Source organism: Schistocerca serialis, chromosome 3, assembly GCF_023864345.2.
Source record: "Schistocerca serialis cubense isolate TAMUIC-IGC-003099 chromosome 3, iqSchSeri2.2, whole genome shotgun sequence".
In the NCBI taxonomy this organism is placed as follows: domain Eukaryota; kingdom Metazoa; phylum Arthropoda; class Insecta; order Orthoptera; family Acrididae; genus Schistocerca; species Schistocerca serialis.
The window spans coordinates 927,199,181-927,214,773 of NC_064640.1; the positions used below are offsets into that span (position 1 = coordinate 927,199,181).

Consider the following 15,593-nt stretch of genomic DNA (forward strand, 5'->3'; position numbering starts at 1 on the left):
CTTGGACCCACTCGATATTTTCATCAGTTTCCAAAACTGAAAAAGCAGCTTTGAGGACCTCACATTGATAGTGATGAAGTAGTGCTATCAAAGGTGAGGTGGTAGCTCAGTCAATAAAGGGAAACATTCTATAGCAACAGCATCAACAAACTGGGCTCTCATTGCGAGAAAAATGTTTGTCGCCAAGGTGACTATGTTGAGAAATAAATATGTAGACATGAAGATTAAAGATGTAGAATGTTAATAACATCTGTTTTACAAAAAAAAAAAAAAAAAAAAAAAAAAAAAAGCTTCAAGAATTTTCACATAAAATGGAGGCATTACTCTTCAGCACACCCTCATATGACCAGAATTTCTTTGGGTTTTGTAGGATATCTTTCAATAAGATTCTGCTATGGTTGTAGTTAAAGGCCTTCATGCACCACCCTCTTGACAGCCAAATGTGTTACACTCAGTATCTATCTATTCATTTATCTATTATATATCTATCTATAGGCCTATGCTTTGTATTTCACCTATTACACAGTAGTAACTTTCTTTACTAAGTTTCTTTGCAGACACTGTGTACGATGGAGGGTCCCTTCCATCACATACTGTTCTACTAGGTGCATACGAATCCAGTGACTGGTTAACTGTTTTGAGCCTGAGACAGAGCTACTCTACATGCTCCTCCAGAGAGTTAAATGCTCCCAAGTTCCCCCTTGAGATGAGACTTAACTGTCTCTTTGTCTAGTTTACTGGACATATAAATCTTTGTACGTGCTTTAGTTGCCCTTTGTACTTAATTATTCATTGTTTCTACAACCTTCTACATACTTCATTATTGCTTTTACTCTCTCATGAATTTTCTGTTGTATCAACAACTTGAAATATAAGCATTACTAATAAAATTATTGATATTAATAGATAAGTTGTAGTTCCACAACGAATAATTTGGTATGTGATTGTAACTTCCTTTGTGGCCCACTTCTACATACACTGATAAGCCAAAACAATATGACCACCTGCCTAATAGCTCGTTTGTCCATCCTCGGAACAAAATACATCATGAATTCTGAATACCAGAGACCCGAAAGTTTGGTGGTAGTTTTTTGGAGGTACCTGGCATAGATGTTTATGCACAGGTCATTAATTCACATGAATAATGTGCTGCCAATTTGCAGAAACAGTGACGCTGCTCAATAGCAACCCAGATGGTTTCCATAGGATTTACACCAGGAGAATTTGGTCACTGAGACATCAACGTGAGTTCACTATAATGCTCCTCAAACCATGTAGCATGGCTGTAGTTCCAAGACACAGACAATTACACTGCTGATAGATGTCATCGCTGTTGGGGAAGACATCAGGCATGGAGGGATGCAGGTGATTTGCAGCTGTCAGCATGTTTTTGATTACTACGACAGGTCCCATGTGAGCGCAGGAGATTGTTTCCCATAGCATAATACTGCCACCAACAGCCTGCATCCATGGCATGCTGCACATTTTGAGCCATTGTGCACCTTGATGACAGAGTTTGTGGTGGAGACAAGCATCGACCTAGGATAGCAAAAATGTGTTACACCTGATGAAGTGACACATTTCCATTGATGAAAGGTCAAATCCTGATGGTAATATGCCCACCAGGTAGGTATGCTGTGGTGATCCATGTTCCAGAAAGTGTGATGAACAGTGTCCTCTAAAACACTTGTGCATGCACCAGTATTGTGCTCTTTTGCCAAAGATTCCACAGATCACCATCTATCCTACTTTACAGACCAGACAAGCCTCTGGACACCAGGTTCTGTGAAGAGACATGGATGTCCAACCATTTAGTGCCTAGTGGTAGTTTCACTGTCCTACCTCTTTCCGTAGATGCCCACGACAGTAGCATGTGAACATTTGACCCGCTTTGCCATTTTCGAGGTACTTGTTCACAGGCTTTGCATAACAACAACCTGTCTATTGTCAAAATCGCTTATCTCAATCAATTTCCCTATTTGCAGTCCCATACCTTTACTGGGGTGATCTCCGTTCTGTGCCTGCAACACTTACAAACTTTTGTTACCGTGTCATGTGCCCGCAATGCCACCAGGCAGCATGATGGGCAGTGATGATCATGTTTTGGTGTATCAGTGTACATAGCCACACCAATCCATATTGCATTTAATCTCCAAGTGTTCAATGTTATTTATTTCAATTAGAATGGCTGTGTCAGTGAGATACCAATCTGAAGGTAGCCAGTATAGATAAATTGGTTTTAAGTGCTGACAGCAGTCTCCCCCCCTCCCCCCCCCCCCCTCATCCCTACATCAATTCAACCATCACTTATACAACTTGTTTAATTTGGACCATTGTATAGAAACAAATAGTGCCCAATGAGGTACAAATATATCAAATCTGCACATTCTTTGCTAATTACTGTACATTCAAGAAAAGTTTGAGTGCCCCACTCTGTATATTCTTCCAGCTAAATGATAGCAGATTTAGAGGGTAGTCTTACAGCAGATGGCACTCAATCACATGACATTTATCTGCTACATCATGTGCCTCATTCAAAGTTTAGCCTGCATTCAGCTTCAACACACAAAATACTCAGCTATCATTTGCTATACAACTTCCATAACAACTAAGTTTCAGGAGGTAACTTCTGTCATTGGTTTACATGGGGAATTCGAACACTAATGAAATAAAATGATAAATGTTACACTAGAACTCTCAACATAACACTAATAGCAGCTGGAACACTTCTAAAGGCATTGTGAAAAATGTCAAACAGGGACTTTTAACTCCCTAGATGTGTGTATCAAACATTAAGTAAAATACTAATGTCCCTAACATCTGTAACTAGAAATGGCACGTTTTGTTACGTCATACCCATAATTGTACAAAAATGTGACTGAATTCAGCTGATTTTTCCATTTTTTTGTCAAACTTCATTCTTTCTTCAGAGAACTTTCCTTTCTAAAACAAAAACATTTACTAATTGAGCTGCTCGGGGGAACAAAATGGTAAACGCCAAAATCACAGTTTCGAGATACAGTGCATTGAAAGTTTCAATTGATCTACAAATCTGAATAATTTTTTTTGAACAGTTCTTTTATTCTGTAGTGATTCAAACATCTATCTTCTACTATAAAGACCTAAATGAAACTGAGAACTGACTAAAACAAATGAAATATACAAAAATTATTACATTACCATACACCATTAACAACACATAGTGATAGAACATTACATATTAAATTTTACAGTAAGTCTTCAACACTTTACTGAAACTGCAAAATCATTCATCACTCTCATTACTAATGTCTTTTTCATCTAAAATTGTTGGCTTTAGTGACAGGAAAAATCCATTGTGGACAGGATGTATGTAATTTAGGAGTGACAGGGTGTCAGCAACTTCCTTCTTTTCAATAAGCCTTGGCCCATTGTATTTAAGTCGAAGCATAGGAACTCGTCCTTGCCTTCCACGTTTCCTGAAGTTTATTTCATGCCAAATGTCATGACATGTCTCGCTGATGAATAAAAATGATGGATATTCGGAGGTCATCTTCCACCTACATATTTTCCTTAGGTTGACATCTCGATCATCAACTGTCTTCTTTCTGAAGACAAGCGCTTCTTTAGAGTGTCGTATTTGATAGAAATCCTCTCTTTTCATATTATATACAAGCCAACTTCTTGATGATCTCGCACCACTTATCTGGACTGTACACATCTTGTACTTGTCGGCGAACGTAATTTTCAATTGTACTTCAGGAACGTAATGGTATGTACATGCACTTACCATTATGTTCGTGAAACGTACTAAAGACAGTATATTTACAAAATAACGTACCTCTGAGTCATCTGAATCGTTAGGAATGTATTCTGGATCCCTCTCGAAGATATTAGTATCATTGGAAGTATATTCCTCGTCTTCTGCCATGTTCACTGTTGCCATAATCTCAGAGATGTTTTTACTTGCCACCATTCTCTCTGTCACTTACCATTATGTTTCCGCAACAGATGGACAGTGGCGCTTACCATTAAGCTCCTCCCTGACTTCTGTTGAATGAATTTGGAACTACTAGTAAGTTTACTGCATTGTGCATCCTACAGGTGGTGTCATTAGCCATCTACCGCAAAATACACGGTGATGGCGCTTACCATTGTGTTCCCCCGAGCAGCTCAATTCTGGAAAGTAGGATGACTATTGTCTGTTTTGTGTGTTTCTATTCAAAGTGCTAGAAATCTTGTCTTCTGAAGGTAAGGATTGGCCTGTAATTCTATTTCTCATTTTAATAAATTTTTGTATAGAGTGGGTATTACCAAATTAATTACAATTTGCAACTATTGTTATTATTCATATTTGTATGAATTATTCTTAAAACATTTCACAAGTAGTGGAAAATCACATTAGACTCATTGAACATAAATACTGATGTATTCAAATATCTTTGAAGTGCAAGGTATGGTATCTTTGTTGTTGATTTTTGTATATCAATTATTCAGTTAGTTAGGGAGTATCAGTACTGTTAGTAGTAGGGTAGCAGTGAGTCATGGAATAGTACAATGTAAGTTGGTGTGTTATGGTGTAAAACACTGAACTATCTGCCATAAAATTGTGGTGCCATAGAATGGATATTGGATTTGTTACAGACGACTGGAATTTGAGCCGAAGGAAATAAAAAGGCATGTTGAAATATCATCACGCAGCAGTGTCCTTATCTGTTACATACCAGCTTGATCTTACTGACATACGAAGATTTATAACCAGATAAGTATGTTTTTTAGTTTAAGTGTTACTTCAAACTTCCTTCTCAATTAAAATAGTTGCACCTAAAAGTGTGGCGTGAGAACAACTGATGACTTGTTACCAACGGTGGAGGGATTTATTATAGTATGGACTGCTGTAGGGAGAACTTAAGAAAAAATGCTGAATTGTTATGCTGTAGAAATTACATAAATAAGGAACTTTCTTTTGCATACAACATGGGATGGAGAATTTCTGGGTGTTTAGGTGCAGAATGTCTGGGTATAAGTAAAAACAACAATTTAACATTGAAATTAAATAAATTTATTCTTCATTTCTTTAATAACAAATAAATTAATTGTATTATTTTTATTTACATAAGTACAGAATGTTCCTCTAGTGAACAATACTTATACCAGTCATACTGTAACTTTTATCGAACAGTCAAAATCAAAACTGCTAAGGCCATTTCCATTGAGGATATATATATTTTTAAAGGAAGAAACTACAATCTGTTATACAAAACATCTATAATTTATAGTTCTTTATCCAGTGCAAGTTCATTGCTACAGAATGTGAAGAATACCACTCTAACTTTAATGCAACCTTAATCTGTTGAGGAGGTTGAGGGTGAGATCCAACCATATGTACTGAAGGAATTTACATTTAGTTAAGTAGAATAAATTTTCTAAGAATTTGACACATTCTGCACAATAACACCTACCATTTAATGTGCTAGTACATCCACAAGAAGCATCTGACTAGAAGTTTAACTGGTATACCATTTCTGCTGATAAGCAGGCAGATCAACTACATAATCATCTGTTCAGCAGCATATATTGCATATATAACTGCAATTAACAAAATGGAAAGTACTCTGTTTTACTTAATTATAGCTTATGCTATCTATATCTAGTAGAATGAATAATACAACATGTCAATAAAACAATAGTGATACATTTCAAGTACAAACTGAAAGGATTATATTATAAAGTATAATACAATTAAAAGCAATTACAAAATTTTTTAGGACCTTTAAAATATTTTAAAGGCTGTGTGTAATCCACTTGAATACTGGTGTATTTTTTTTTTAAAGAAATTATTAATTATACTATATATGTTACTCACTGTTCTTTGTGAGTGTATCATGGAATGTGTAAAGGAATGATTTTTTCCAAGTTACTACATCATAAAATGAGCTTTTCAGCATTACTGGACACTATTAACATTAACTGTACATTAAGTGATATATTATTTTGAATAAATGGCACAGTCACTTTCTCTTCGGACACAGTGACAACATGAATATGAGAAACACAAAAATGAACACAGTAACCAACAAGACACATACAAAAATTATTTATACACCTGAAAAAGTTTTAACAAAGATGTAACAATTATTTACATTTATTGGCATTTCATATATTATGTCAAGAGCCAACAGTGTTGTTAATGATTACAATAAACTTCAATAAACAATTTACTATTTAATGAAGATTTTTTACTCTGAAAATGAAATCAGGGACTACGTGCCGGTTTACTGTATCTCCCAGTAAAATACAATAGCACACACAACTAACAGCATGCAATGACTTAAAAACATTTGTCTCAAATGAATATAGAACAGCCCGATCTTTCATAAGCATGGATTTGCAGAACATTTGCAGTGTTCATTTATTTTTTTAATTTCCTTCTATTCCTCCATTTTACTCACCATAGGAATTCAAGCAAAGTATCTAAATTACAGAGTGCAACATTGAAAAAAGACAAAACATGCTCGCAATAATTTCATGCGAGGGCTTTCATTATAACTTAAATAACACTGGTAAGATAGCATAAATTCTTATTTCAACTGCTTTATTTGGAAAGCAACACAAATTTCTACACAATTATTCAAATTCATGGAGAGAGCACAGATGAAATTTTTGCATTATCTATGGCAAATAAATACACACAATGAAGACAAAGGAATTGGTATAGTGATTTTGATAAATACATAAACCCAGAACTTTATCACAGAGAACCTCTTATCCTTCACATCAAGCCACAAAATGTATGGAGGAAGATGAAATTTAAGTTCTGGTGCTGGAAGACTCACTAAGGAATACAAATGATTAATAAATATGCAAAAAACAATGAAGTACTGAGTGAAGAAATTGCACCCTGACAATGATGCAGTTAAAAGCTTCATAGTAAGAGAATTGAATCTATTAATAAAATATTGAGTACATGAGCACACAAGCTGAATGAAATTGTCAAATGATTCCTACCCTGATGCAGAATTTACATCTCTCAATGAGAAAGTGATTTCCAGTTAACTAATAATAAGTAGAAGGGAGGAAGCTGACAAAATAGAAAATTGTTAACCTTAGTATCTTCCTGGAAATCAAATGTACTTGTCATTGTAAATTTTACTTAAACATTTTCAGTTTTACTTAAACACTTGTGTGAGAATGTTTTACTACACTGACACAAATTTTATGAGAGCATTTCAAGTCAAACTTTTAAAAAGGCACATTTTGTAACAAATGCTGATTCTGTCTTACATGAGTGTACTCTGAACAACATTCATGTCAGATTTCTGCGACTAATGTCAAATAAAACAATCTTTTAGCACCTTATTTTTTGGTTACACATCACCAACGACCAGGTGTTTGATACACCTCTTGTGAATTTTAAATCAGAAGAAATGCAAATATTTTAACAAAATTTAAAATGTAATGTCATTTTGTATCAACACATTTTACCAACAGCTTTAGTAGCATACACAAATACAAACTAATTTAAATATGACACAGAGTAGTGGGTCACTGAGTAATTCTTCAGGAAAATGTTCTTTTCGGGTAATCTTTACACCATTTCCAGAAGTTATAATCTTTTGCATGCTAATAAACAATGACATTATAAAAAATTCAATCTGTCTGAATGCCAGACATTCACACAAGCGCACACACACAAAATTATCACAAACATAGTACGACTTTTACGTCGTTTACTATGTATAGATTATTGGCATCTGTTGTGAGAACATACAATAGTTAACAAAGAGTATAATCTACAGAATGAAAATCTGTAGTATAATGCTTTATGGTTTACACTTGCTTCCAAGTAAAAAGACAGTCTACCAGTCTCCATAAATTAAGTTCCTTCTACAACATTAGTGCATGTAGCTGTCTCAACAAAATAACAAATTTTGTATGCTACATGACAACTAGGATAAAAATACTGTTACACATGAATTTTACTTACAATACAGAAATTACATCTAGCTTATATATGTATGAGAAATGCACTAGTCTTCAGGTATTATAAGAAAAAGGATTTCACACATTCATTATCATCATCTCATTTCTTAATGAAACTGTGATGACAGAACAATATCAACACCTTTTAATAGACACTACTGAAGACCACGAGAAGAAGATTCAAGGGCACCTTCTTCCTCCAATTTTGAAAGAAATTTTATAATTCTGTACTGTTCCTCAGTTTGTCGAGCCATATCAATTAAAGCCAACAATTTCTTAATTCCTATAAATAACCTGTGCAGAAGAGAGAGAGCAATTAATTCTTTTATTTCAAAAGGACACAGCAACAATCTAACTATGCTATGTCAGAATAAAATGAGATTTAATCACTGCTGTTTTATTTTTCTTGTAACCAAGAAATCAAGCAAAGCAGTTAGGTGTCAATGTCTAAATTGAAACAGCTTTGGTTTTGTACAGTAAATTGTGTTTAATATCAATATAATTTTTGGCAAGGTTGACAACACATACTCTAATAATGTATTCATACTATATAGTGAGTGAACTTTGGTGTACAGTAATTCCAAACAGGGGGCTGGAATGAGTTTTTCGGTGTCTATCATACACTATGTAAAGTAGAAAATATGCACAGAAACAGATAAGTCAGAACATTATGACCACTGCCCACCATGAAGTTTGACACCACTTGGTGGTGTTGTGAGCACATGACAAGGTAAAAAAAGTATGTAAGCAGAGCAGACACAGAGTGAAGCTATGGGCTCACAATAGGGAAATCCTTTGAGATAAATGACTTTGGCAAAGGGCAGATTATCATCGTACAGACCCTGTGAATGAGTATCTTGAAAACAGTGAAGCTGGTCGCTTGTTCCTGTGCTACTAGGTGCTAAATGGTTGGATGTCTGACTCCTCACAAAAAATGGGGTTTGGAGGCTTGTCTGCTCTGTAAAACAGGATAGATCATGATCTGTGGCATATCTGCTGAAAGAGCACAATGATAGTGCACACACAAGTGTTTTGGAGCACACTATTCGTCACACATTGTTGAACAAGGAGCTCCACAGCAGACCTACATGTTTAAATTTTGACCCAACAACATCACCAATTATGACTGCTTTGGGCATAGGACTGTCAGGATTCAATAGTTCATTAATGGAAACATGTTGGTTCTTCAGGTGAACCACATTTTTGCTGTCCTAGGTTGACAGTCATTTCCACAAATGTCATCATTGAGGTAAACGATGGCTCGAAACATACAGTGGGGCACAGATGCAGGCTGTTGGTGGGAGCAGTAAAGACAGACAAACAAGCTATTAAGCAGGTGGTTATAATGTCTTGATTCATCTGTGTATGCAAGTACGGGGTGTTCAAAAAGTCTCTCCGAAGTGCCGTATGATTGTTAGCCACGCGTGCTGTGATTGTTTGCCTGTCTAGGTTACTTCTCTTCAAGCGGACTATCCCAACATTCCACCGTTTCATTTATCTCAACCAGCATCAGTAATATCATTGGTGTGTGCTGTTACGTGTTGACATGAACGTTTAAGTTTAGTTACTTTGTTTCATTTTTGTTACTGTTAAAATGCTAACCATTGAAGAACGCGTGTTTTAATTCGAACAAGTGTTCAAAGCTGGAGGTAAATACATAGTTTCAGTTCGTCAAACATTTAATTCAGTTTTCCCGGAGACAACACTCCATCGCGATACTGTGCGAGATTTGATTAACAAATTTCGAAGTAAGGGTTCAGTGACAGATGCACCTTGAAGTGGTCCGAGGATAAACTACTCAATATTTCTGATAAAATATCCACGAGTCTGAACAAGTCAGTAAGAAAACTCATCCAGGAAATTGATCTTAGTGTCGGAACAACTAACACAGCTGTAAGGAAAAATTTTGATCTTTTCCCATACACAGTGACAGTCATGCACGAACTGAAAAGTACTGATCATGGCAAGAGACTGTCTTATTGTCAATGGTTCAAAAATTTCGTCTCACAAAATGGAAGGGATATTCTTAATGAAATGTTTTTCACTGATGAGGTGTGGTTTCATTTATCCGGGCACATGAACTAGCACAATTCTCAAATGTGGAGTACTGCAAATCCATTGTGTATTCATGAGGAACCACTTCATTCTGTGAAAATAGGAGTTTGGATTGCAATTTCTAGACATCAGATTGTGGTTCCCATATTTTTCAATGAAACAATAAACGCACAACGATACTGCAGCGATATTCTGAACCCATTCATAGGAGAACTTATGTTAAGTGAAATACTGAATGGTTATTCTCAACAAGATGGTGCAACTGCACATACAGATCGCATTTCAATGTCACTGCATGTTGATGTTTTTGGCGATCGCATAATTTTACAGGGACTTTGGCCTCCACGATCGCCTGACCTACCACCACCTGACTTTTTCTTCTGGGGTGCAGCAAAAGCAACTGTCTATAAAAACCGTCCAAAATCCATCAATGAATTGAAAACTGCAATATCCACTGAATTGTGTATTCTACAACAGGGGTAACACTTTCAACATTTAATGTGAAAATTTGTAAGTAAAAATGAATATTCAATAAATTAATAACTTTTATTTCACTAAGTTTCATTTCAGTATATTCACTGCAGCATATGGCACGCGCGGCTAACAATCATACGGCACTGTGGAGAGACTTTTTGAACACCCCGTAGAATCTTGTTATTAGCAATCCTTAAGCATCACTAGGCATAAGAGTATCGTATTTACTTGAATCTAAGTCACACTTGAATCTAAGCCACACTTGAATCTAAGCCACACTTGAATCTAAGCCGCACCTGAAAAATGAGACTCGAAATGAAGGAAAAAAAAATTTCCCGGTTCTAAGCCGCACCTGAAATTTGAGACTCTAAATTCAAGGGGAGAGAAAAGTTTTAGACCGCACCCCCAAATCGAAACAAAGTTGGTCCATTGTGACATGAGACACAATTTAGGTCTAATGGATGATGACAGAGCTACAGTAGTATGGTTCGAGTCGTAAACTTAACAGTTAAGCTTTACCAAGTAGCCATTACTATGTGTCAGGTGCTCCATCCGTATTTATATGGGTACCCTTCCTTTTTGATGTGCTTCGTCTGGTTTGAATCGATTGCTTATTTTGCTTTGATATGATAAGTGCCGTTCTCTTTGTTATAGGTGTTTACGTCAGTAAGCTGAAAATGCATTATTGTACTATGTCATGCATTGTTTGTCACATTCTGATCATAATTGTTTATGACCTGTCGCTGCTCGCGGCATGGCTTGCTTTTGTGCGTGCTACCACCACTTACAATAAAAAGAAGAGAGTAATTGTCTCATTAGGGAAACAATGGCAACAGACTGCCATTTGTTGTTACTTACACTGCTGCTTTCTTTCATAATGACCAACAAGAACCAAATAACAGACTGTGTATGATAGAAGATGTTCTGAACAAGAGGTTAGTAAAAAATTTTCTCCGTTTGAAAATCTTTGCAGATGCCTCTTTAGTACATTACACTCTGCACAGAAATTAGAGTCATCTTAGATTTAAAAATCTAGTCAGTTGCCGTGCATCATTTCTGACTGTATCACTATTCAGCATAAGGATAATATGAATATAAACATGACATGATACGATACGTATATTCTAAAAACAAAGATGATGTGACTTACCAAACGAAAGCACTGGCATGTCGATAGACACACAAACAAACACACAAAATTCAAGCTTTCGCAACAAACTGTTGCCTCATCAGGAAAGAGGGAAAGACGAAAGGATGTGGGTTTTAAGGGAGAGGGTAAGGAGTCATTCCAATCCCGGGAGCATATTCTTTCGCGTTTGCTGTTGTCTCAGTATAGTTTCGTAGTTTATTAGGCAGACAGGATTTAAATGAGATAGCAGCAAACACGAAAGAATACATGGCATAATTTTTACATTCTTCTACCTTTTCTTTTAATTTATTTAGGCCTACTGACGCAGAGGTTTTGGCGCCAGTATTTATCTTTGTGCCTGCAAATCATGCCTGTGTAGCACTACATATATTCGATGGCAGAAGTTAGTTGTGGTGGCACCTACCAACATTTTTCAGAACTTCCGCTTACTTTGCACTCGATTCTAAGCCGCAGACGTTTTTTTTGGGTTACAAAAACCAGAAAAAAAGTGCGGCTTCGATTCGAGTAAATACGGTATACACAGTTTTGAAAAGATTGAACTGTGAATTATTTGTTGCTATTTCAACACATTATCCCGCATAATATGACAAAGTACACATATTAGACACCTATCCTGATCAAATACAATACAGTGCAAAGTAGCCCACTTGATATTTTTGCCTTTAGTATGAGTTTGTGTTTGTCCCATAACAGGTGCCACATGATTCACTTAATGCATAGTCACAGGATGAGATGTTGGATCTCATGTCCAAGCTACCCCTCTCCACTGTTGCACAGTAGTGGCAAAACACTGGATCTTTGACAGAAGTAGCAGTAACAGAAAATTCTCATCCGTTGTCTAGGACATGTGCCCAGGCTTTCTTCCAAGGCAACTCTGCCTTACCCAAGCTGCTGCAGGTAGCAGAATGCTTACATCTACATCTATACTCTGCAAACCACCATGAGGTGCATCACAGATGGTACGTACGTTCCATTGTACCACTTATCAGGGTTTCTTCCTGTTCCATTCATGTATGGAGCATGGGAAGAACGATTGATTGAATGCCTCTATGCACGCACTAACTATTCTAATTTTATCTTCACGATCCCTCTGTGAGTGATATGTAGGGGGTTGTATGTTCCTAGAGTAATCATTTAAAGCCAGTTCTTGAAACTTTATTAAGAGACTTCCTTGGGATAGTTTACATCTATCTTCAAGAGTCTTCAAGTTCAGTTCCTTCATTATCCCTGTGAAACTCTCCCACGGATTAAACAAATCTGTCACCATTCGTGCCACCCTTCCCTGTATACGTTCAATATCTGTTAGTGCTATCTGGTATGGATTTCACACAGTTGAACAATGTTCTAGAACTGGTTGCACGAGTGATTTGTAAGCAATTTCCTCTGTAGACTGATTCTGTCAACAAACTGAAGTCTACCACCTGCTTTATCTATGTCTGAACCTATGTGATCATTCCATTTCATATCCCTACAAAGTGTAACACCCAGGTATTTGCACAAGTTGGCCAATTCCAACAGTGACTCATTGACATTATAGTAATAGGATACTATGTTTTTTCATTTTATGAAAGGCAAATTTTTTCCTTTCTGAACATTTAAAACAAGTTGCCAATTTCTGCGCCACTTTTAAATCTTGTCAACATCTGATTGAATATTTGTGCACCTTTTTTCAGATAGTACTTCATTATAGACAACTGCATTATCTGCAAAAAGCCTGATTTTACTATTAATATTGTTGCAAGATCATTAACACTTTGCCATCCGCACGCCTCGTACAAATTTATTTGCTCGGAGCCGGCAGCACTAATTGAGATTTCGTGGCTTGTCGCCAGATGTTCTTGACTTTATCGGGAGATCGTAAATTGTTACGTTTTACTAATCTCATCATTAGTTCTCATAAGTTCTCAACCCTGTCCCCTACTTTCATGAAATTTCGAAGATATACATACATAAATAAATACAAAATTTATTTCATATATTTGTTTATTTGCATTGTCTTTGGTACTCAGTATTTATCTTACATATGACATGCAACAAAACAGTCACCAAGACAAAATGCAACTCAACAAGACTTGCACATTAAGTTTGTTGTGTTTTTAGTTGTTGTTGTTGTTGTTGTTGTTGTTGTTGTTTTGGGAACATACATGGCAGTTTCTTCATTTTCATTTATTTGTTTCAGGAATATGTAGGCCTATTAGTTGGTGTTATTTTATGTGACCAGAAAGTCTGTCAGCCAGATCACGGTGAGACATACGCGATGTAGTGGCAACCTCCAAGATTTGCTCCACACAGTCATCATAAATAATCGTATTGTCTCTTTCATCTGCCAAGATGAAAGGGCACAAGTACTTATAAGAACAAAAAACTTGTTGATGTGTGTAACTTATTGTTACCTAAACAAAACACCACCAGACTTCAAAAGATACTAAAGTATTGTCACCGGCCACTGCACAATGCTATGCTCATGACACCATTGTGGTGTCGCTGGCCGTTGACCGCTATTTCGCGTGTGACACCACTTTGGTGTCACCAGGACAGCAGAGTGTTAATATACAACATAAGCATCAAGAGTCCCAACACACTTCCCTGAGGCACACCCGAATTTACTTCTACATCTGATGATGACTATCCACCCAAGATAACATGTGTCCTTCCTACCAAAAAGTACTCAATCCAGTCACAAATTCCACTTGATATCCCATATGATCACATCTTTGACAATAAGTGTAGGTGTGGTACTGAGTCAAATGCTTTTTAGAAATCAAGAAATACAGCATCTACCAGATTGTCTTGATCCAAAGCATTCAGTACTTATTGAAAAAAGTGAGAGTTGGGTTTCACATGTTCAACGTTTACAAAATCCATGCTGGGTGGCACTGAGGTAGTTTTGGGGATCACTTTTACTACCCTTCCCTTAGATATGTGTGACCTGTGCCTTTTTCCAAGAACTGGAGATAGTTTTTTTGTTCAAGGGATCTACGATAGAATGTAGTTACAAGAGGGGCTAACTCAACTGCAAAATCAGTATAGAATCTGACAGGTATTCCATCGGGCCCTGGAGCTTTGTTCAGCTTCAACGATTTTAGCTGCTTCTCAACACCATTGACACTAATACTTATTTCCTTCATCTTTTCAGTGGTACGAGAATTAAATTAGAGCAATTTTCCTGTGTTTTCCTTTGTAAACGAACATTTTAAAATGGAGTTAATCATATAATCTTTTGCTCTGCTACCCTTAATTTCGGTTCCTGTCTCATTCACTAGTTATTGGACACTAATTCTGGTTCCACTAACAGCCCTTACATACGACCAGAATTTCTTTGGGTCCTGTGAAAGATCACTTGACAATATTCTGCTATGGCAGTCATTGAACGCATCACGCATTGCTCCCTTGACAGCCAAACATGTTTCATTCAGTATCTCTCTACCTATAGCCCTACACTTTGTTTTACACCTATTATGCAGTAATCTCTGTTTCTTTAGAAGTTTCTTTACAGTGACTGTATACCATGAAGGTTCCCTCCCATTATGAACTGTTCTTCTCAGTCCATATCTATCTATCCAGGACACGGTTAACTATTCTTTTAAACCTGAGCCAGAGTTTCTCTACATTCTCCTGCCTTGTGCTGAAAGTTACACATTCCTCGTCGAGATGTGACACTAATAATTTTTTCTGCAATCTGGTAGATGCTGTATTTCATGACTTCCAAAAAGCATGCTTGTTTTAGCTGTCCTTTGTACTTTCGTCATAGATACCAGTTTTAATGTGGACATCCTCAAAGAGGTCAGGTCTATTTGTTGCCATTAGATGCAATATATTTCCATCATGAGTGGGGCTCCTAGCTACCTGTTCTAAGCAGTTTTCAGAAAGGCATTTAGTATAGTTACACAGGATGTCTTATCACACCCACCACTAACAAAACTGTTAATTGTTGGATGATAACAGTCTCCAC

The 15,593-nt window shown here is 36.6% G+C and overlaps 1 protein-coding gene across 1 annotated transcript in view; it reads right to left on the reverse strand.

The window, feature by feature from the left end:
- Window positions 1-5,018: 5,018 nt before the first annotated feature.
- Window positions 5,019-15,593, reverse strand: part of LOC126471189 (vesicle-fusing ATPase 1) — a 95,516-nt gene continuing 84,941 nt past the window's right edge. The window contains exon 14 of the mRNA XM_050099298.1: window positions 5,019-8,256. Coding sequence (XP_049955255.1) covers window positions 8,118-8,256 — 139 coding nt within the window. The 3' untranslated portion in view covers window positions 5,019-8,117. The remainder of the gene's footprint in view (window positions 8,257-15,593) is intronic.